This window comes from Paroedura picta, chromosome 9 (genome assembly GCF_049243985.1).
Source record: "Paroedura picta isolate Pp20150507F chromosome 9, Ppicta_v3.0, whole genome shotgun sequence".
Taxonomy (NCBI): domain Eukaryota; kingdom Metazoa; phylum Chordata; class Lepidosauria; order Squamata; family Gekkonidae; genus Paroedura; species Paroedura picta.
In genome coordinates, this window is record NC_135377.1 from 5,627,057 (window position 1) to 5,649,792 (window position 22,736).

At 44.5% G+C, this 22,736-nt stretch overlaps 2 protein-coding genes across 4 annotated transcripts; both read right to left on the reverse strand.

Moving 5' to 3' along the window:
• Nucleotides 1–512: 512 nt before the first annotated feature.
• On the reverse strand, nt 513–18,916 carry LOC143844389 (mas-related G-protein coupled receptor member H-like). Of its 2 annotated transcripts, XM_077351432.1 has the most exons (3): nt 18,414–18,916; nt 5,608–5,710; nt 513–2,513 (listed from the first exon to the last, which is right to left on the reverse strand). In XM_077351432.1, the coding sequence occupies exon 3, from the start codon at nt 2,431–2,433 to the stop codon at nt 1,465–1,467; it is 969 nt and encodes a 322-aa protein (XP_077207547.1). In that variant the 5' UTR covers nt 2,434–2,513; nt 5,608–5,710; nt 18,414–18,916; the 3' UTR covers nt 513–1,464. The 2 variants fall into 2 exon arrangements, with proteins under 2 accessions (XP_077207547.1, XP_077207546.1); XM_077351431.1 differs by lacking the exons at nt 513–2,513; nt 5,608–5,710 and adding an exon at nt 10,687–14,158.
• On the reverse strand, nt 18,911–21,752 carry LOC143844387 (proto-oncogene Mas-like). Of its 2 annotated transcripts, none has more exons than XM_077351430.1 (2): nt 21,600–21,752; nt 18,911–20,785 (listed from the first exon to the last, which is right to left on the reverse strand). In XM_077351430.1, exons 1-2 carry the CDS (start codon nt 21,662–21,664, stop codon nt 19,705–19,707), a joined length of 1,146 nt encoding a protein of 381 aa, XP_077207545.1. In that variant the 5' UTR covers nt 21,665–21,752; the 3' UTR covers nt 18,911–19,704. The 2 variants fall into 2 exon arrangements, with proteins under 2 accessions (XP_077207545.1, XP_077207544.1); XM_077351429.1 differs by having other exon boundaries at nt 18,911–20,788.
• Nucleotides 21,753–22,736: the final 984 nt, after the last annotated feature.

The following is a 22,736-nucleotide window of genomic DNA, read 5'->3' on the forward strand; positions in this document are numbered from 1 at the left end:
GTGAGCCTGCCGATTGGGCCCTCCGAGTGTCAGTCCGGCGGCAAGGTTGGTCGCGATTGGTCCTTTGCCGACAGACTAACTAATCGGGAGGCGCAAAGCGCCTCCCGAACCACCCCCTTCCACCTGGCCTACCTGCCGCCACCACTGCTTCACTGCCATGCGGCCTGGACGGCCACTCTCTCACGATGCGCCCTCCAACCGCCTGCTGCCGCGCCCCTGATACTGCCTCCCCCAAACTTGGCCCTCGAACACAACGGCAGGACCGCCCCGCGATGCCACCCACTGCGCTGGCCGCTGCCTGCTGCCGCTCCTGTGGCCACGACCCCCTGTCCTGGCCCATTGTGTTCAGATCTCATTGAACTCTTCTGGAGTATTTGCCAGTCCTCCCAATTTTGTGTTGTCTGCAAACTTAATGAGCAGTCCTTCCACCCCCTCATCTAGATCATTAATAAATATGTTAAAAAGTACCGGACCAAGCACCGAGCCCTGAGGTACCCCGCTACTCACCTTTCTCCAGTCTGATGAAACACCATTGACAACAACTCTTTGAATGCGGTTCTCTAACCAATTCCCTATCCACCTGACTATCTGAAAATCCAGATTGCAGTCCTTCAATTTATCCATCAGAACATCATGGGGAACCTTGTCAAAAGCTTTACTAAAATCCAAGTAAAAGTTATCTTCTAACTTTAAATGACATGCAAAAATATCTATACTCATACTATATAAAAGTGCTGAACTGGACTTTTCTTATGTTGATCTTCTTGCTACTTTTATTCTTAACAATAAAATAGTGATTATAAGTTTCTCATACATATCAATATATATTGGCCCTCAGCCTGTTCATCCTCAGCCTATCCACCCATCTTAGTGTAGTGGTTAGGAGTGCGGACTTCTAATCTGGCATGCCAGGTTTGATTCTGTGCTCCCCCACATGCAGCCAGCTGGGTGACCTTGGGCTCGCCACAGCACTGATAAAGCTCTTCTGACTGAGCAGTAAAATCAGGGCTCACTCAGCCTCAATCAGTATGTTGTGGGGAGAGGAAAGGGAAGGCGAATGTAAGCTGCTTTCAGGCTCCTTTGGGTAGATACAAGCGGCATATAAGAACCAACTCTTAGAATCATAGAATCATAGAATCATAGAGTTAGAAGGGGCCATACAGGCCATCTAGTCCAACCCCCTGCTCAATGCAGGATCAGCCCAAAGCACCCTAAAGCATCCAAGAAAAGTGTGTATCCAGCCTTTGCTTGAAGACTCCCAGTGAGGGGGAGCTCACCACCTCCTTAGGCAACCTTAGGCAACTCTTCTTCTTCTTCTCTGATGTTGTACATTCTTCTCACCCTCAAACCCTTGCGCATCCGGGTCTCAACACAAAATTTCTATTGAGATGGCTTACATGGCTTCTAATCTGCAAAGCCCATTTTGTATCAAAGCCCATTTGGGCTCTTAGAATGGCCTCACACCTAGATTTCAGCTGTGGTTTCCTCTGCACAGCCTTCTTCCTCTTTGAAAGCCTTCTGGAGGATCATCTTCATGCTCTCCCTACGTCTAGACTTCCATTGTCTCCCGAGCAGGAAATAAATGACTGGGTTTACACTGCTGTTTAAACAGACTAATAGAGCTGCAGAATAGTTTCCTGATGCTATAAAATTATTATGAAAATTGAGGAGGTATAGGACATTACCTGGAAAAGCAAATAAGAGGAAGAAGAGAAGAGTCAGCAATACAATGGTCAACAGCCTTCCCCTTCGTGGATGCCGTGCTTTCAAACAGACTTTGATGAACAGAGATACAGTGGCTGCAGTCATGGCTGGGAGGCAAACCACGACATTCAGAATTAATTGTAAATATACTGGAATTGCTCCATACCAAGATATAAGTAGAAGGGTCCAAGTAATTGCAGTAAGCAGGACAGAGAGGACCCATAGGACTGCACATACGATGGTGGACAAATGCAGAGGCCGCTTGCATCGATGCCAAATTGGGAAGGAGACGGCCACACACCTGTCGATGCTGATGGCCGTCAGGAGATATTGACTGGCACTGTACATTAAGAGGTGCAGGGTGATGAAAATAATGTAAAATATGTCATTAATACCCATAACCTGTTCAAGAATCAAACCATTAAAAGATAGGAGGACCCATATATCAGCAACCGCCAAGTTCAGGATGAAGGTCATGAAAGGGTTCCTCTTAATGCGGAAGCCGAGAAGCCAGATGACAATTCCATTCCCCACCGTTCCCAAAATGGAGATGGCCAATACAATCAAAGAAGTGCGACTTGTAAAGTTATATATCTCCTGGAAATCTGCTACGTATTCTGTGAGGTTACGGCGGTTATAAGAGACTACTGAAGTATTATCAGTTTTACTGCCAGTTGATGAAGGGTAAGTATAATTAGTGCTATTAAAATTGTCCAGGACTGCCCCCATCTTGGAAAGAGTTGATAAGTTGGTGTTGGTTGTGGAGCTTGATTTCAGCTTTCCAGGTTCTTTTCCCCCACTTCTTGTTGCTAGAAGAAAGGGCAACAGAATGAATTATTGTAATCTCGATTTGCAAACAAATGGCTAAACTTTTGATCCTGGTCTGCCTAAAGCAGGGGTAGTCAAACTGCGGCCCTCCAGATGTCCATGGATGTCCCTCCAGATGTCCATGGACATCTGGAGGGCCACAGTTTGACTACCTATGGCCTAAAGCTTCCCTGACAAGTGTTTGTCTAGCTGCTGCTTGAAGACTGCCCATGAGGAGGAGCTCACCACCTCACTAGGGGGCTGTTGGATCCACTCTTGGATTTCTCTTATTGTATATCCCCCCTTATAAAAAGGTAAAGGTATCCCCTGTGCAAGCACCAGGTCATGTCTGACCCTTGGGGTGACGCCCTCTAGCGTTTTCATGGCAGACTCAATACGGGGTGGTTTGCCAGTGCCTTTCCCAGTCATTACCGTTTACCCCCCAGCAAGCTGGGTACTCATTTTACCGACCTCGGAAGGATGGAAGGCTGAATCAACCTTGAGCCGGCTGCTGGGATCGAACTCCCAGCCTCATGGGCAGAGCTTTCAGACAGCTGCCTTACCACTCTGCGCCACAAGAGGCTCTGTATCCCCCCTTATATTTACCTGTTAACTTTCTGCCCATAATTTAAACCTGCGATTGTGAGTCCTCTCCTCTGCTGCCAACAGGAAAAGGTCCCTGCCCTCCTCAAGATCATCCTGCATTCTGATTCAGTCTTCTGTTGTGTTAGCTACCCCTCCCAGTTTAGTGTCGTCTGCAAATTTAATAAGTACACATCTGATCCCTCGTCCAAATTGTTCTCCCCCTTTCCTCCTGGTGGAGTGAAGCAGCAGGTTTCAGAAAGCAGACAGAAATAGCGATGGGAGTGTTTAGCAGGGAACATGCCCTGAGTGGCAGCAGAAGTTACCTAGATTGGTTAAGTAACCCCCAGAAAAGCAGCCAGGGACTTGTGGGGACTGACATCTCTACCCCCCACCCCCTTCCTGGAGGTACTTAAAGAAACATGAAGAAGTTAGCAATCGTTGTTCCTTCATGATGGTGTAGAATTTAATCAGAATGTTTTGTTCTTCATGTTCTTCAATCGGGATTAAGACTATTTTTAAAGTTTATTGTCACCATCAATTAGAAGGAACAATAAGTCAAGGCTGATCAGAAAACTGGAAATCCAGAACTGGAGGAAAAAGTCATTTGTGTCCGACATGGAGCTGAACACATCTGAAGCTGCTGTTCACTGTATCCAACTATTGGTTCATCAAAACTGATATTTTCTACTCAGGTTGGCTGCAGCTCTCTTGTGTCTCAAGCTGAAATCTGAGGTCACCTACAGCCTTCCCTTTTTACCTGTAAATGCTGGGGAGAATTTTATCCTCCAGTGGCCTATAAGCCCCATGCAAAGTGTATTTTAACCAGGACTGGATGGTGCAGGATATTGGTTTCCTAGCTCATCTGCTGGTGATCCCACTATGGACAGAGCCTGGTAGGACAAGAGGGTTCCTGGTCTCTTACACATGGCAGGACCCCTGCCTCACTAACTGGCATAATGTCGTCTACAACCAAGGGCACCCCTCTATAGTCAAGGCTTTAGCCAAAGCAATGACACCGTAAAAGTCTGCCAAGCCAGGTCAGACTCCATCTTAAAGAGCTTGCTCTTGGCCACAGGTTCAGAAGGGCAGTCTCGCCTGACACAGGTACCCCCTGACTCAATATTGTTCTCCTCCTAACCCCCCCCCCATTGTATTGCTGATTTAGTGGACTGGCTAAAACCTGTTAGCCCAGGGGCTCCTAGGCTCCTTCTTTGTCTTTCATAACTACTTGTGTCCTCTGCCATGGGAAATCATTGCCCAACATCCTGACCTATGGATAATCCTGCATGCCGGGTTCGATTCTGCGCTCCCCCACATGCAACCAGCTGGGTGACCTTGGGCTCGCCAAGGCACTGATAAAACTGTTCTCACCGAGCAGGAATATCAGGGCTCTCTCAGCCTCACCCACCCCACAGGGTGTCTGTTGTGGGGAGAGGAATAGGAAGGCAACTGTAAGCCGCTTTGAGCCTCCTTCGAGTAGGGAAAAGCGGCATATAAGAACCAACTCTTCTTCTTCTTCTAGTGATTTTTGCAAGACCGGAAACCTGTGGGGAACTAATGAAACGCTACTGGATTCCACTACAAATGCAGGTATGTGGAATGCCGAGATTCCATTATTTAAAATAGCGTTTGCGCTTTCTGAAACCAATTGGCAACATTGGTCCTTGTGCGGAAAGGCCCTGGCATTTGATCCTTTAATGCTATGTTAGCAAACTCTCACTCTGCTAGTTCCCCGTGGCTTAATACTTGTGTCACAGGACATGTGTAACCATGATTCTGGTAACAGGTCTGTGTCTCTCTCTGCCTCTGTAAGGTTCTTCATGCAAGAAACCTTGGCTTTACTGGAAGGACCTCATTCCAAGTGGAGCTCATGGCCTCCTCTTCTGACCAGAAGGCAAACCTTCTTATATGTAATCCTTCTTGTAAAATATTGGTTAGCATATATCCCATTGATGGCTTCATAAGCTCTTCTGGATTTTCACTGCTTTGAGTTAAATCTCCTTGTGACTGGATGGCCCAGGCTAGCCTGATCTCATCACAACTTTTAGGTGGGATCGGCCCCCGTTAATGCTAAGGTTGGAAACTACCAAGGAAGTTCTTGGTTGCTGCACAGAAGCAAGCTATGGCAAACCACCTCTTGGTGTCTTGCCTTCAAAATACCATATTATCAAAAGACCCTCAGTGTGCTGATGTTAAACTACTTGTATCACTATTGTTTAACCATTCAACTGTTCTATGATACCATTCTATTGTCAGCATTGTATTATTACTGTTTACAACTACTACGTTATCTGTATTGTCCCCTGTTAAGCTCTTTGTAAATTGCCCTGAGCCTCAGGGGAGGATGTTATATAAATATAATAAATAAATATATAAATAAAATAACTCAGCTGCAGGATCCTAGCATGTTCCACTACCATCAGTTAAAGTGTTGATCTACCCATGTAGATATTGAGTACACTAGACAAACTACATCTCTGGGTATTATTCCCTTTTATTGAATATTCATACTTGCTTTCTTCACTCTTTTCTTCCTCTTTTCAGATGCTTTGTTGCTATGCTTTGATCCTTGGCTCTTGCTTGAAGTCTTGCCCCAACATCAAGGTCTCAGCACCTAGTTGAAGGGAAAAGTCCAGAAACCATATCAAATACAAAGAGTGGCCTCGGACTAAGGAACTCAGAACACACTTTTCAAAGATAAATGTTTCTGGAAGAGGCACAAGGCAAAAGGAGTGGAAAGGGAAAAACTGGGATCAAATGACAGAAAGAAGCAAGGGAAGAACAGGAATGGAAAAATCCAGAAATAGCATGCCTTAATTTCAGCTAGTATGAGGACTAAAGGACAAAAATGGGGGCAATTATAGGAAATGTGAATTCTGAGGAACAGGAGAAAGAAAAAAGCTTTAGAATCTCAGAGGAGAATATTTCAGGACCATAAAGAGATCAAATTCAGGGAAAGACATCCTTCAACACGCCTTTGGAAGAGAAATTAGACTAGAAAGATTTCTAGTAGGAACCAAGATTAAGAATGTTTGAACTGCACCCCAACCATTCTGGTAGACCACAAGGTTAACCCTTAAATTACCCCCAAAAGGAGACAAAGCAGGATGAAGAAATAACTAGAGATTCAGTTCATGTAGACTGCCGAATCTGTCAAGAGGGATGCAGTTATTCTGTGCAGGTTTCTCTGTCTACTAACATTTACAGGTTCATGCTTACAGGTTGTTTCCTGAGTCTTTTTGATCTGAGGAGTAAAAACAACTTTTCTGCTTCTGCAGTTGTCTTAGAGAGCGATAGAAAAGTTATAGAGTCTGGACTTTCAGGACCATCAGATAGAGAATCCACAGCACCAGCATTAATATATATATATATTAATGACAGTATAAAAGCTGTGGGAGAATCCATTCCACCCACTAGTAAACTCAGCATTCATGAACTCACATTGTCTTCATAGTGCTGAAGGAACTTCAAAGTCTTCACAACTCTCAGCAAGAAACGGGAGATGGTCTACATATCCTGTATGATCCTCTCTCTGGACAAAAGATGATCTCCCCATCAAGCAATATCATGTATCTCCAAGTAAGTGTTTGTCTGAGAAACAGTTTCAGAAGGTAACTGTGTTGGTCTGCAGATCTTTTATATTGGTCTGCTATATTCAAGTCCAGTAACATCTTAGAGACCAACAAGATTCAAGGATCCCTTTGTTGTGACAAATACTTTTATCTTCTAGCAACTTGGGCGTGGTATCGAAGAACCATCTTGACCCATCAACCATGAAGACATAATTCAGAACCCATTAGAGATGGGCTAGCTCTATTACTCCAGAAGCTGCCATAAAAAGTTTTTTAAGTGTGAAGGAAATGATTTCTTGGATTTTATGTCTTTAGAGAAATCTGGACTGTTGGGAATGCAGTAATCTGTTTCTCTACATCCCTGCTATTAAGGAAGCAATGTTTTCTTAAAAGGAAATGTGTATTTCTTCACACACTGTGCTGGCCCTAAGGGTTGGGGGGAATCAATGCATTCACTGGGTTTGCAGTGGGAGGAAATAATTGATAAAACATAAATAAGAGGTTTTCTTTCCAGAGGGGTTGCACAGCCAGTAGGCATGGTGGTTAGGGGACTTCCCAGGGTGGCAGAGTAGGTACAATTTTTTACTTTTTGTAGGAAGCCATATCTTGCTTATTCAAGAGGAAGATGTAAGTTGACGTGGGTTTTCAGCTCCAAGTGGCACCTGAAGATCCCTCACTATGGCCAATTCCGCAAGGGTGTACTTTTGTCTGCTGGCAACATGAGTGTGCTATAGATGGACCATCTTGACCCATCAACCTCAAATGCATAATTCGTAACCCATTAGAGATGTGCAAGACCTATGACTCCGGAGGCATCCATAAGAAGTGGAGGAAATGGTTTCTTGGACTTTATGTCTTTAGAGAAATCTGGACTGTTGGGAATGCAGTGGTTTGTTTCTCTCCATCTCCTCTATTAAGGAAGAAATGCTTAGCAGGAAATGCTGATTTCCCTTCACATTGCCCACTGTGCTGACCATAATGGGGGAAACCAATATATTCATGAGTAGCAGTGGGAGGAAAGAACTGGCAAAACATAAATCAGGGGCCTTTTTTCCACAGAGGTGGCACAGCCAGTAGGCATGGCTATGGGACTTCCCAGGATGGCAGAGTGGGTACAAAATTTTACTTCTTGTCGGGGCGCTTGTAGGAAGCCATGCCTTACTTACTCAAGAGGAAATTGTAAGGTGATGGGAGTTTTCAGATCCAGGTGCCACTTGGTGATCTCTCGCTGTGAAAATTGATCTTCAGTCGAACAAATTCGGTTCCCCTAGGGGAAAAAAGTCTGCTTTGGAAGGTAGGATATTTTAGGAAACTAAAGATTGAGCTGCAGGAAGAGGTTTATTTAGAATAAATATATTGATGATAATTAGGTGCCCAATATAAACATTAAAAAGATCGATAAACTCTGTACTATCTACTGTGTAATGTAATCAATAACAACACATGGAACATATGTGGGAGTAAAAACAGACGCCGTTGAACCCAAAGGGTGTTCCTCAGTGGTCACTTAATTTCTAATCCACTTCAACATTAGGGCTTGCTGGGTGAGATAGATAGATAGATAGATAGATAGATAGATAGATAGATAGATAGATAGATAGATAGATAGATAGATAGATAGATAGATAGAGAGAGAGAGAGAGAGAGAGAGAGAGAGAGAGACAGAGAGAGAGAGAGAGAGAGAGAGAGAGAGAGAGAGAGAGAGACAGAGAGAGAGAGAGAGAGAGAGAGAGAGAGACCATCCAGCAAGCAGGAAAAGGCCTTGGAGGATAGACAATGTGGCCTTTTACCCTTCTGAGGTCCTTCTCCAAAACCCTGCCCTCTCAACGCAGGATCAGACCAAAGCATCCTAAAGCATCCAAGAAAAGTGTGTATCCAACCTTTGCTTGAAGACTGCCAGTGAGGGGGAGCTCACCACCTCCTTAGGCAGCCTATTCCACTGCTGAACTACTCTGACTGTGAAATTTTTTTCCTGATATCTAGCCTATATTGTTGTACTTGTAGTTTAAACCCATTACTGCGTGTCCTCTCCTCTGCAGCCAACAGAAACAGCATCCTGCCCTCCTCCAAGTGACAACCTTTCAAATACTTAAAGAGGGCTAATGTCCCCTCTCAACCTCCTTTTCTCCAGGCTGAACATTTCCAAGTCCCTCAACCTATCTTCATAGGGCTTGGTCCCTTGGCCCCAGATCATCCTCGTCGCTCTCCTCTGTACCCTTTCAATTTTATCTATGTCCTTCTTGAAGTGAGGCCTCCAGAACTGCACACAGTACTCCAGGTGTGGTCTGACCAATGGGACTATGACATTCAATAATCCTTTGTTATGAGAAATACTTCTTATTTTTCAGAAGCTTTGGTGTGGTATAGATTGAGCCATCACCCAGAAATGCATAATCTGTAACCCATTAGAGAAGGGCTGGTCCAATCACTCCAGAGACTACCATAAAAAGTTTTAAAGTGTGCAGGAAATGGTCTCTCAGATTTTGTGTCTTTAGAGCGATCTGGACTGTTATGAATGCAGTGCCCTTGATCTCTCCCCGTTCCTTCTGTTAAGGAAGTAATGTTCTCTTAAAAGGGAATGCTAATTCCCCATCCCATTGCCCCCAATGAGAACTCTCAGTGGAAAAAATTCCATGCATTCAGTGGGCTGCAATAGGAAGAAAGAACAGGCAAAATATCAGATTCCCCTCTAAGAAAATGTAAGTGTAATTTAGACCTTCTATTGCATATTGGCCAGTTTCTGGAACAGCCAATGTAGCATGAAAATCTATCTCTCATTATTAGATTTTGTTTTCTGTACCAATCCTTTGGAGCTGACAACTCCGTGACCCACCTAAACACTGTTATGTACATAGAATCATATAATTGTAGAGTCATAAGGGACCTCCTGGGTCATCTAGTCCAACCCCCTGCACTATGCAGGACACGCCCAACCCTATCGCTCATCCCCTGTAACCTGCCACATACATACACAATTATTATTGAGGGGCAGAAGGTGGGAGGGTTGGGTTTGGGATGTTGAGGGACCACAACAGGATAGAATCCCATACCCCTCCTCCTCCGAAGCAGCCATTTTCTTTTTCAGTAGAAATGAACTTTGTCCTCTGGAGATGAATTCTAATAGAAGGAGGCCTTCAAAATCCAAGCGGAGGTTGGCCACCTTATCTCTTGAATTAATCACCATCTGAAATATGGAGCTCTGTTTCCTAAATGAGTGGCAACCAGGCAAAATATCTCTGAGGCTGCAATCCTAAACAGCTTAAGGCTCAATGAAGGGTGGCTGAGGTAATTTAATCACAAGGCGGGAAAGTGCTCTAAGTCCTTAAAAGCCGTGCAAAAAAGATTTGTGTGGAAAATAACATCCCAATGCCAAATGAACCTAGATTCAGGTGAGAAGCCATGTTGGTCTGATGCAGTAGAACAACGTTTGGGTCTGGTGGCAACTTTAAGACCAACCAAGAATAAGCTTTTTGTGTGCATGCACACTTCTTCAGATCCAGAAATGTGCATGCACACAAACGGTTATTCCTTGCATAAAATTTCATTGGTCTAAAAGGTGCCATTGGCCTAAAAGGTGGAGTTAAACTGCTGGTAGATGTGGTCAGACCAGGGCCTCAGCTGGGAAACTGATCCTGGTGTGTCCCCCTCTCCCTCCCTCCAGGGCTTGCAAATGGCTGTCAGGCAGACTTTTCTCACTGCTCAGGTATCTCAAAGGCATTCCTTCTGGGAAAGCTGTCATGAAAGAGTCGCTCTGAGACATGGAATGAACAGGTGCCTTAAGAAAACAGGGCCTAAAAATCGAATGAATGAGTGAAGGAATAAATGAATGAATGAATGAATGAATGAATGAATGAATGAATGAACGAACGAACGAACGAACGAACGAACGAACGAACGAACGAACGAATGAATTCATTCATTCATTCATTCATTCATTCATTCATTCATTCATTCATTTATTCCTTCACTCATTCATTTATTCCTTCACTCATTCATTCGATTTTTAGGCCCTGTTTTCTTAAGGCACCTTAATTTTAATTAATTAATGAGAAAATGCTTTTCCTCCTATGCTCTGTGCACTCCGTGGTCAGTTGTGGTTTGTCTACAATGGTGTCTTCTTTAGCAAGCTGGTTATGAAGCGCTCTTTTAATGTGGTTATTTTCACCCTCCGTTCCTTCCTGTGAGTGGATCTGAGCCCCTTTCTGCATTGCTGGCTCCAAGTTCAGCTGAGCAAGATCAGCTTCACTTGAGTTCGAAGGGGACATTTGGGTTTGGCTGCCCCTGCGGAGGAGACTGCTTGGCCTTTTCCATTGTGTGGGTGTCTGTTGGCTATTCTGTAGTTCTTGAGAAGCAAAATATTCTGCAAGCATGGGGTGAGTTAGGGAGACAACTAACTCTTGCTTTCCCAGACAGCCTGTGCTCTCTGTTGGACTCTCTTGGAGGTTTTCCTAGGTACTTTCTAGTCATTTGTGTAAGGAATTTAAAAATTATATTTATGTACCACTTTCCCCAGATGCTAAGGGTGGTTCACATGGAACATAGGCACAGGAACGATGCAGATAAGTAATTAATCATAGAACAATGGAACAAAAAAGGGAAAACATTAAGACCAATTACGCATGAGGTGGAAAGTCTGGGCTGGTGGCAGGAGGGCAGCAGGGCTAATCCCCACATATGCACAACATGGCCACCATCGCAGGTCCCTCCTTGTCTTGGCCTGTTTCAGGAACACAGGTGGCTTGTGGCAAGGTAACATGAAAGTCTTTGTTGCTGTGGTTGCCATGGGAGGCAGGGCCATGCACAGTGGAAGAGCTGGGCCTGCAAGTTGGCTGGGGGTGAGCCAGATCAGCCCCATTCAGCTCCGTGGTGTTGCATGGTATCATGAGGGCAACTGGAAACATGTGCGCTATTGTGCAGGAAGGTGGGATTGCAGTCTCCAGGTATTACACCATCCTGGACACCCCCTCACATGGCAGGTGATTGACTTCAGTGGTGAGGCTCATGTCTGTAATGGATTTGACTGTGATGGATTTTCTGGGCTACATGGTCCTGGGTAAAATACAGCAGCCTGGAAAAGCCACAAGAGCCAGCTTACCCTGGAAGTGAAAGTCTTTGACAATTCACCTCAGCTTTTCTCCATTAAAAAAAAAACAATTTCCTCTCATGAAACACCTTAAAGTAGCGATCCCCAACCTGTGGGCCGCGGACCACATGTGGTCCTTTGACTAATTGGAGGTGGGCCCCGAAGGATGGCTTCTCTCTCCCCCCCTGGCCCTTTACTTCATCCCTCCCAGCCTTTTACAACACACTTCATTGTTGTGGCGTGTCTCTATCTTATTTTGAAGGGATGTTTAAACATGACCATAGCGATCAGAGAGCGTTAGGGCAGTGGTTGAGAGTAGAGGAGTAAACTACCCCTCCCCCCACCGGGCCTCAGTAAATGGCGTTGAGTGGTCCCCAGTGAGTGGTCTCCGGTGTTGAGTGGTCCCTGGTGATAAAAAGGTTGGGGACCACTGGTGTAAGGCATTGAAGAAGAAGTGCACAGAAAAAAGGGGGTACAATTCATCTGGTACCCATGTGGGCTTTATATATCTAAATACATGGCAAAGACAAAAATAAGAAATTGAACAATAAAAGATGTTGAACTTTAGCAATGCCTAAGTCGATCTTATTCATTTTGGTCCAAATGTTACCTGGCTGCTGAAACCTGAGAACTTTAATAGAAGCTGCCCGTGACAAAGAAAGAAGCTTTTGTCCTTTGGGATGGCCTCATTCCTGGGTTTCCCTTGAGGTTTCCTCAGAACAGTCTTCTTCCTCCTTGAAGACATTCTGGAGGATCATCTTCATGCTCTCCCTACGTGTAGACTTGGATTCTCTCCCTACCAGGAAATAAATGACTGGGTTGATACTGCTATTTAGCGTGGCTAATAGAAATGCACAGGGTAACATGTAGTATTCTAAATAACGGTCCAGGGATAGGGAGGAGATGACATTAAGTGGAAAAGCAAAGAGGAGGAAGAAGAAGAGGGTGAGCAAGACTGTAGTCAAAAGCTTCCTCCTCCGATGCTGTTGTGCTTTCAAATGGATTTTGACGAACAAGGAGACAGTGGTGATAAAAAGGTTGGGGACCACTGCCTTAAAGAACGTAACATTTTTACAGAGCCTCAGGAGAATGGCTTGTTTCTACATAGAGAGAGGAGCCTGTCTGGGTTTACGGTGTTTATAGTAGGAAAGAAGGATTACAAAAGAGCTCTGCCAATCTCTTTCCTCCCTGGTGCAGCATTGTGATTCCAAAAAAAGTCAGGGAGTGTCTAGAAAAGGAGATTTCATTTAAAAAAGACTTTGCAAGAGAATCTATTCTACTCTTACTGGCTTTCCTTATGGATTTTAAAACTGAGAAAATTAATAGAATCTGCCTGTGTCACTTTTTGGCCCTTGGAATTGCATCATAACTGGGTCTCAACTGGGGTTTCCTCTGCACAGCCTTCTTCCTCCTTGAAAACCTCCTGGAGTATGACCTTCATGCTCTCTTTCTGCCTAGACTTCCGTCGCCTCCCAACCAGGAAATAAATGAATGGGTTTACACTGCTGTTTAAACAGGCTAATAGAACTGCGGAATAGTTTGCAAATTCCATATAATAGTCACGAAAATTGATGAGGTATAGGATATTACCTGGAAAAGCAAACAAAAGGAAGAAGAGAAGAGTCAGCAAGACGATGGTCAAAAGCCTTCCCCTTTGATGCTGCCGTCCTTTCACACAGACTTTGATGAACAGGGACACGGTGGCCACAGTCATGACCGGGAGGCAAAGCACAGCATTTATAATAAACTGCACATATGCTGGAATGTCATGAAAATATGAAAGGTCAACAGGCCCAGTAATTGCAGTAAGCAGGACAGAGAGGACCCATAGAACTGCACATACGATGGTGGACAAATGAGGCGGCCGCTTGCATCGATACCAAAAGGGGAAGAAGATGGCCACACACCTGTCAATGCTGATGGCCGTCAGGAGAAATTGACTAGCAGCGTACAGGAACAGGTGCAGGAAAAAGGAAACAATGAAAAAAATGTCATTCTTATACACACCCCATTCCTCAAGAAACAAAGCTGTAAATGATAGGAGGACCCCAAAATCAGCAACAGCCAAGTTCAGTACGTAGGTCATGAAAGGATTCCTCTTAATGCGGAAGCCGAGAAGCCAGATGACAACTCCGTTCCCCACCGCTCCCAAAATGGAGACGACTAATACAATTAAAGAACTAACAGCCATAAAGTTATACATGAATATGGTTTCGCTTTGATGTTCATAGGGGTTGTGAGAGGAAATATCTTCTGAAATATTATAATCTTGACTGTCAATTGGGAAGGAAGGGTAAGTATAATTAGGGCTATTAAAATCGTCCAGGTCTGCATCCATCATGGAAAGAGAGGTCAAGCCGAGATGCTCAATTTCGGCTTTCCGGTTTCTTTTCTTCACTTCTTGTTGCTAGAAGAAAGAGAAGAATGGATTATTCTAATCTTGATATGCAAAAAATGGCTAACGTTTTCATCTTGGTGTTGCTGACCTCTCTTCATTGGCAAAGAGGTTGTTAGTGAAGTTTTCATAGAACCATAGAGTTGGAAGGGGCTATAAAAGCCCTGTAGTTCAGCCCCTATATCAATGAAGAATCTGCCTAAAGCTTTCCTGAAAAGCGTTTGTCCAGTTGCTGCCTGAAGACTGCCCCTGAGGGGGAACAGCTTACTTGGAGGCAGATTCCACTCGTAGACTTCACTTATTGTATATACCTCCTGTTAATCCATCTGTCACCTTGAGCCCTGTCTTTTCCCGCCAACAGGAAAAAGAACCTTCGGGCCTTTTCGCACAGGGATCTTTGTTGCAAATTGTTTGCGGAATGAAAAATCGCCATTTAAAATAGTGGAATTCGTCGTTTTGCACACCTGGCTTTGTAGTGGAATCAGTTGCGTTTTTTAGCGTTTCCCACAGGCTTCCGGTCTCGGCAGAAATCGCTAGAAAGGAAGCGCTATTGCCAAGCTCGTCCCGCCCCTGGCCGTCAAGCAGCCAATGGGCAGCCGTTAGCATGCTCCCAAACAGCCGCTTTCCCTTTAAGAAAGGTTTTTTAAAAAAAAAACAGACCCATAGCAACGAATCTGTGTAGATTCGTTGCTACGGAGAGACCCATCCAGCTGCCTAATATGAGCTGTCGTTTGATTGTATGATCGTTTGCACGCTGCCTCGAGTGATAAAGAAAAATTCCCCCCCCCTTCTCACGGGCTCGATTTTCGGCTGAATTTATGTGTAAAAAATAAAGGGACTTTATTTCAGCAAACGGGCTTTTAAGTGGTTTGTGCTTAGTGACTAAAGGTGAAGGAATGAAGCCAGGGAAGCCTCTAAACAGAAAGAGGCTCGCCGGTGCGTTTATCCCCGCTCGCTCCGAGAAAAAAAAATGGCGATCGCTTCGCCGGAAGCTCAGAGAAGAGAGCCAGGGGGAGGGACTTTGAAGAACCAGCAACAATGGTAACGCACAGGTCTTTAGCGCTAGTGTTGCAGATTGGTTGCAGGAGTGTATCGCTATCCGGAGGGTGAATCCACTTTTCTGGATTCCCCTGAAAGCGCTAAAACGAAGCGCTTATTGCTGATCGGTTTCAGGAGTGTTGCAGATTGTCTACGACGTCGTGGGTAATGCCAAATTAGTAGCGTTTTCAATTAGCAACCATTGTGCTATTTTTAAGCCGTGGGAAATGGCCCGAAATGCTCCCCACCCTTTTCCAATTGTTCTTTTACCTTATCTGGATTCAATCTTAAACCAGTGAGGACTAAGGGCAGGAGAGAGAGTTCAGGGGACATTCAGAAGTCGTGTGAGAAAGAATGACTTCTAACAGTCATGTCCTTGAGAGGAAGAGATAGGAAGATCACATTTGCTCAGTTTGATAATTATAATCTTCTAGACTCACATGATACAGCTACATATGGGGAAGGAACAGGGAGTGATTAGATAATTCTAAGAGATGGAGAATGGGTAAGGTTTATTTATTCCTGTAGATCAAGCAGAATATCACTGGAGGTTAGGAGATGTTTGCATTTTCCAATTATTTTTATCCAGCTCCAGGTTGTCAAACTGTAACTAAAAAAAATAGTACAGCAAAATAAAAATAAAGCAATGACCAGGACTGTATTCTTAGGTGATTTCTCCATATTGTATAGAGTCAACCTGTAACCCCCTGAATTTATTGATCCTGGCTCCTCAATGCTATATACATATCTGCATCTCTCTCTGTTCAGTTACTTAGGGAAGTAGACAGTACTCTTCATTGTCCATGTACAAATTACAAAGTCCTTGTAGAGCCAGTTTGGTGTAGTGGTTAGGAGTGCAGACTTCTAATCTGGCATGCCAGGTTCGATTCTGCGCTCCCCCACATGCAGCCAGCTGGGTGACCTTGGGCTCGCCACGGCACTGATAAAACTGTTCTGACCAAGCAGGAATATCAGGGTTCTCTCAGCCTCACCCACCTCACAGGGTGTCTGTTGTGGGGAGAGGAATGGGAAGGTGACTGTAAGCCGCTTTGAGCCACCTTTGGGTAGGTAAAAGCAGCATATAAGAACCAACTCTTCTTCTTCTTCTTCTTCTTCTTGTTTCCTGGATGATTTCACACCACATATGCACTGACCCAGATAGGAATACCATACAATACCTGGGTTACAGATTTAGCATTAAATACAGGAATGGCCTCAGGGATATGTTGACCACCATGAATATTTTCAAAATGCATCAGTATATCCAATATAGAGTCTGTCCCATAGGATCACAGAATCACAAAATCATACAGTTGGAAGAGGCCATACAGGCCATCTAGTCCAACCCCCTGCTCAACGCAGGATCAGCCCAGAACATCCTAAAGCATCCAAGAAAAGTGTGTATCCAACCTTTGCTTGAAGACTGCTAGTGGATATAATGGAGTGGATGGAGGCACCCTCTTTGGGAGCCCCTAGAATTGGATCCCTTGGTCTAGTCTTTTTGAAATTTGGAGGGGAGTCAGGAGAGAGCCTTCTGGAGCTACCCTTAATGTCTGGAGGCTGTAACTTAAACCCCCAACCCCTGGGCAAGTCAGAAAAGCCAAAATTCCCATTAAAGTCAGTGGTGCCATTGACTTCCTGGGCCTTGGGAAGGAAAGGTAAATGTTTTAGATGGCTGCGGCTGAAGTCCTCTGAATGCTCCAATCCGGAGCCATTTTTTAATGGGTGGTGTGGGTCTTACCACCTCGGAGCAATCTGTCTCCAAATCGGGACTGCTTCAGAGTGATTTGGAGCAATCCGGACTGAATCGCACAACCTTAGTTAACACCTATACATTATTAGAATGATATAGCACCCCTCTCCCCATGCACAGGGAACTCTTCCACCAGGCATTTGGCTGAGGCCAGGCCAACCAACCAACATCTGCAGGGCCCCTGCCCCTCCCCTCCCCCCAGAAACCCACTAAGACTCCTGGACCTGTTACCACCATTTATGTTATGATATACTGTCATGTTATACTGTCACCCGGTTTATCAATTAATAATATTAATGTTATTATATGTATGATTTCATGTATAGTTTCAGTTATATGTAAACCACTCTGAGCCTTCAGGGAGGGTGGTATAAAAATATGAATAAATAAAATAAATAAAATAAGTAAATACTGAGTCACTCACTTCAACAGACAGGCATGCTTCAGCTGGCAAAGTTAAATGCATATTTTCATTGCATTCGAACAAAAAATTTAAACTTTTAATGGCATATGCTTTCATCAGATTGACCATCATCCCATACATCTGAACTCAGAGTATTCCCTTGAGCTGGTATTTGCTCCAAGACATAACACCCACTTCCTACATGGCTGCACTGGAGACAGTCTGAGCTCCACAAGAAAGTTTGAAGTCTGTGCTTATGAACAGATAAGAGCTGGCATACCCCCGAAAGGCACAAATCTCCCATCTCACATTTCATACAAGTTCCTTGTGCTGTTCCTCAACAAACACAAGGAGAATGTCGATGGAACCTTGCAACAATCTTGGTCCATCATTTCAGAGAGGCATGAATGAGACAGGGAAAATATTGATAACTCTGGTGAGGAGATTTTTGACTGTTGAAAGGTTATGCCCTGAAAATCTTGTGGCTCTCTAAGTTTCTAATGGACTCTAACCTAGCAGTTCTAATTGAGCAGGGGTGGCCAAACTGAGGCTCTCCAGATGTCCATGGACTACAATTCCCCTCCTCATGTGAATTGTAATCCATGGACATTTGGAGAGCCACAGGTTGGCCACCCCTGTGATAGAGGCTAGCATGGTTCAATTTTAGACTCCTAAAAACCCTGAGCATATTACAGGTCAAAAGGTCACTCAGTGAGTTTCCATGGCACAAGTGGGGATGTGAACCTGCATCATCCAGAAACTGGTCCAATATCCTTCAGCACTATGTCACACATGAACCTATGAAGCTGCCTTATGCTGAGCAGCACAGTCTATGTGATAGTTCAGGATACTTTCTTCCAACTGACAACGACTCTTCATGAGTCCCAGAGATGCTCAGAAGTGAGAGAGCATGTAGAATATAGTAGGCTTATTTTCTGGCATCTCCATTGAAAACTATCTCCTACAGCCTTGAAGAGCCACTGCGAATCAGATGGCTTGCAATGTGCAAAATGCATTTCCTGCCGCCCCCCCCCCCAAAGAATAATCTGGTATGAGGTGAGATTTACATGTACCTGTGAAAGATCAGCTTTCTTCAGATGTGGTGACTGGACGATCATTTCAGGAGACAGCCATGTTGATCTGCAGTAGAACAGCTCGATACAACTTCAGCAAAACCTTAGAGACCAACCAGATGTTCAGAGTAGGAGTTCTCAAGATCAAAGCTCCCTTCATGAGATTCCATGGACTTCCACTCCATGCAGCTGAATGTGGTGCCTTCAAGGAAGAGGTTAACCTTCTTGAGCAGACAATGGCAACTGTCCATTATCCTGTGCTGGAATGGCAGTAGACTTGCAGATCAATTTTTTTTTCCAGTTCCAACTGAGAAGGGAAACTGTTCATTGTTCTCCAAGCTACGTTCAAATTGTAAAAGACGCCTTACAGTGAGCTTGACAGTATCATGTGAGACAAACTCTTATCTTAGATATCAAGGCAGTCTTCAGCAGAAGATGGAAGATAAGTTTGCCATGTGAGACTTATGTGCTAAAAAGGCACCATGTTCATGGATCCAATGAAATGTATTTCTTCATTACATTAATATTCTGCCTTTCCATTTCCATTCTCAATCTCTCAAACTGGATTCTCGTTTGAAATAAAAATGCATGTAGAATGTCAGGATCGGGACAGAAATTAAATCTTGAATAAGGTTGTAGAATAGGGTTGACAGCTCGAGGTTGGGAAATACCTGGAAATGTGGGAGTGGGGCCTGGGGAGGGTGAGGCTTGAAGAGAGGAGGGAATTCAATTCGTCCCTCTCTGATATGTCCCTCAGAGGGCACTATGCTCTGCAAATACCTTTTCAGCCTGGTGGAAAGAGATGCCTGTTGAGATCCAGTGCCTTGATGGAGTTGTCAAAGTTCTACAGGGCCTATAAAATGGCTCTTTTCCACCAGGTCAATGGTTGAGACTAGGGCAAAATGAAGTATTATGAGTCTACCTCCACCTTCTTCTTCTTGGCTCACCCATTTGATGTTATCTCCAGTCTGCCTTGTGAATGCACACTCCATGGTAAACTCAGCCCCTTCCCAATACCAGCATCCCCTCCCTTATGGTGAAACACTTATATGACTTTCTTTGAGAGGTTTATATCTGAGAAATAAGTTAATTGACAGTGCACTGTATTCCTGGCCATGGAATCAATGGTCAAGAAGTCACTTCTTGATTCCAAGAAGCCATGGAATCAATGGTCAAGAAGTTTCTGTCATTAGGTTTTGTTCCTCCACCAGTAACTCAAGGAGCTAAAGACGGGTATATATCCCCACAGCCCATATCAAAGGCCTAGAAACAGAAAGGTGTTAGGAACCCGTCAGAACTGGGTTTCACTTCGGTGCTGTCTTTGGCCTCTGCATTGTCCTTCATCTTTAAAGATCAGCTGGAGGGCAACTTTCATGGACTGCCTATGTCGGCCCTTCTTCTTTCTCCCCACTAAAAAATAGATCAGTGGGTTGATGCTGCAATTCAGGACTGTACACACAAAGGTAGCCGAGGAAGAAATTATAATTAGATGTATCAGAAACGCTGTGGAATTGAATGCAAAGTAATCCAGGATGCTGCTGAACAGCGACGTTTCATCAAGGCTCCCCGAAAGGTGATAGTAAATGGCAATATAATAGTAATTCACGGGGAAACCAAAGATCAGAAAGAAGAAGAGAGCGAGGGAAACCACCAGTAAAAGCTTTCCCCGCTTAAACTGCTGAGGTTTAGTGCAGATTTTAACAAACAAGATGATTGTGGAGGTAGCCATGATTGGGGTACATATCGCGACGTTCACAATCATCCGGAGCAGGATGAACTCATTGGCAAATGTGAGCAAGAGGTCCAGAGCAATGATCAAGAGGGAGAGGACCCACATGGAAGCGCAAACCATTCTGGACAGATGTGGTGGCTGATGGCATCGATGCCAAAGTGGGAAGAGGACAGCCACACATCTGTCGATACTGATGACGCTTAAGAGAAGTTGATCCGTGATGTACAGGAATGCCCACACACTATCATATATCCAGAATCCCCAAAGAAAAATGGTTCCGCTCGAAAGAACTGGAATAACAACAATCAGTCCCAAAATGCTGCACAGGAGGACCCCAATATCAGCCACAGCCAAGTTCAGCACGTAAGTTGTGATGGGGCTCCTCTTCATGCGGAAGCTCAGAAGCCAGATGACAATCCCGTTCCATGCGATTCCAGCCAAGCAGATTAGAAAGACAAGGATAACGCTAATAAAGACAACAATGAGGGTGATCTGAAGGTTGGAGGTCAGATCTGGCTGGTTTATTGAGTTATTGAACATGTACTGCCAAATTGCTAATTCAACATCTTCATAGGAATTGAATATTCGTCCTGAATTGTTCATTGTGTTCAATCTTTGCTTTTGCAGTTCTCTTGGGTATCTGCTGATGTTGGGATAAAACAGACAGGTGTAAATTCAAAGTTTGAGTCCATCTGCACCTTCAAGACCAACCAAGTTTTATTCAACACTTCTTGAAATGTCAATACAGTTCCTGCTATGGGACTGAACAGGGGACATTTTAATCATGTATCACTGAAACTGTTCTGGTAGGCTTTGATCCTAATGTTTCGCCTGCCACAGATTCAGGTTGTTAGGAGCAAAAACTTCCAGAACATGGCCCTGCAAACCAAGAAAATTACAAAAGCCAATACGTAGTTTACTATGGGAGCCTTTAAATACTACATGAAACATACTCATAATTTAAAAGTTAATATATTAAACAAGCATCCAAAGGGAAGGTTGTTTAGAGATATGATCATTGTATTCGTGGCATGAGGAGCTTCTCCTCAACAGAAGTCCCAAGTTTCAACAAAGATTGAATCAGGGGATCCCATTCTATGGGCAACTAAAGAAGGTTCCCCCATCCAACCTTAACTGTTTCCTATGGACCCCCTGGTCCAATCTTTTTGAAACTTGAGTGGTTCATTTGAGGACCTACATTTCCACCAGCAGCTCCTTCCACTAGACTGGAGTCAGAACCCCAAAAGCCCTGGTTCTGGTTGAGACAAGGCACATACAAAGTCAACCATCAATCCTTATTGTCCACCCCTGTTGGCAATGATTCTCCAAGGTCTCATTGGTGGGCCTTTCCCACCTGCACAGAATGAAGCCCATAACCTGAGAGGCAAGAGACTGAGCACAGGAACACGTTGCCCCTATCTGCCAACCATCTCGAAGCTGAGATTTCCACTTACCTGGGGGTAAGTACAGAGCCACAGTGGTTAGAAAAGCCAGTTGAAAGTGGAAAGGTGTCCCACATTGAAAACAAAGGTGACGGAAAGACACACTGTCTCAATGTGTACCCATCAAGTCCTATTGAAAAATTGTTGCTTAAGACTGCAAGATGAAGAGGAGATCTCATCTGCTGTTTGTCTTCTTCAATGAGTCATGTAAGCCGTTTCCCTAGCATCATGTGACAACAAGGAAATGTTATTTTATTGGCTGCCAAGATAGTCCTCAGCTATCTTGGGAAGAGGATATTTTGGGCACAACATGTATTTATCTACACAACCCCTTGTATTCTAACCAGTTGGTCACATCTTAAGAACCTGATAGTGGTGCTGTGTCAATGCTGGTGAGGCACCAACCATGCTAGTTAGCCCTCCTTGCTAGTTAGCCCTCCATGGCCATTCTGTAGAGAAGTAATAAGTGGCAAATACACCAGGACAACACTCAGATAACATAGCACTCTGGGGTCCCTAGCAACCCTGAAACCCCAAAACAAGAGAGCAGAACTCCACGGTTGCCTTGTCACTGGCACATGTGTCTTTCCAAATAATGCCAATGGTGACCATAGAACGTAGGTGCTAGGAGATAGCTGACCTTGTGTGAATATGTCAAACATGGGAATGCATGGTAGGTGGCTTTTCCTGGTGAAAGGTGCACCTTGTTATAAATGATCAAGAGCTCTGGAGCACAATCAACTCAGGGAACCTCTGAAGATGGGGGTTGTGTCCCACTGATGGCTGATGCCCTTTGGCCAAGGGCACACACGAGGAACGAGACAAGGTCATTCCAGATACATGATAACCAGACCCCCGTCATTCACACAAATGAGGCATTCATACAATAATGACCCCCAGAAAGGTTCAGATTATGCACAGGATTGGATTTGGGATTCCCTTTTTATTTGGCAACAGGAATGCAGACCCTAAGGAGTAATTTTAGAGTTCTGGCCTTACCAGTTGACCGCCTGATGGCACCTGGGTTTTGGCCACTGTGTGACATGGAGTGTAGGCCTGGATGGGCCATTGGCCTGATCCAACATGATGGCAAGGAGGATGGCAACCCTAGAGTCTGTATCTCCTTATTGACAGTTGCATACTCACTGG

What these genes read in the sequence shown, in the direction of transcription:
- LOC143844387 (XM_077351429.1), bottom strand. Translation starts at nt 21,664, where the DNA reads ATGTGGGACACCTTTCCACTTTCAACTGGCTTTTCTAACCACTGTGGC. An exon ending in GGCTCTGTACTTACCCCCAG is followed by an intron (nt 20,789 to 21,599) that starts GTAAGTGGAAAT and finishes TCCCAACATCAG; the next exon opens with CAGATACCCAAGAGAACTGC.
- LOC143844389 (XM_077351431.1), bottom strand. Translation starts at nt 18,458, where the DNA reads ATGATCGTCCAGTCACCACATCTGAAGAAAGCTGATCTTTCACAG. An exon ending in AGAAAGCTGATCTTTCACAG is followed by an intron (nt 14,159 to 18,413) that starts GTACATGTAAAT and finishes TCTTTCTTCTAG; the next exon opens with CAACAAGAAGTGAAGAAAAG.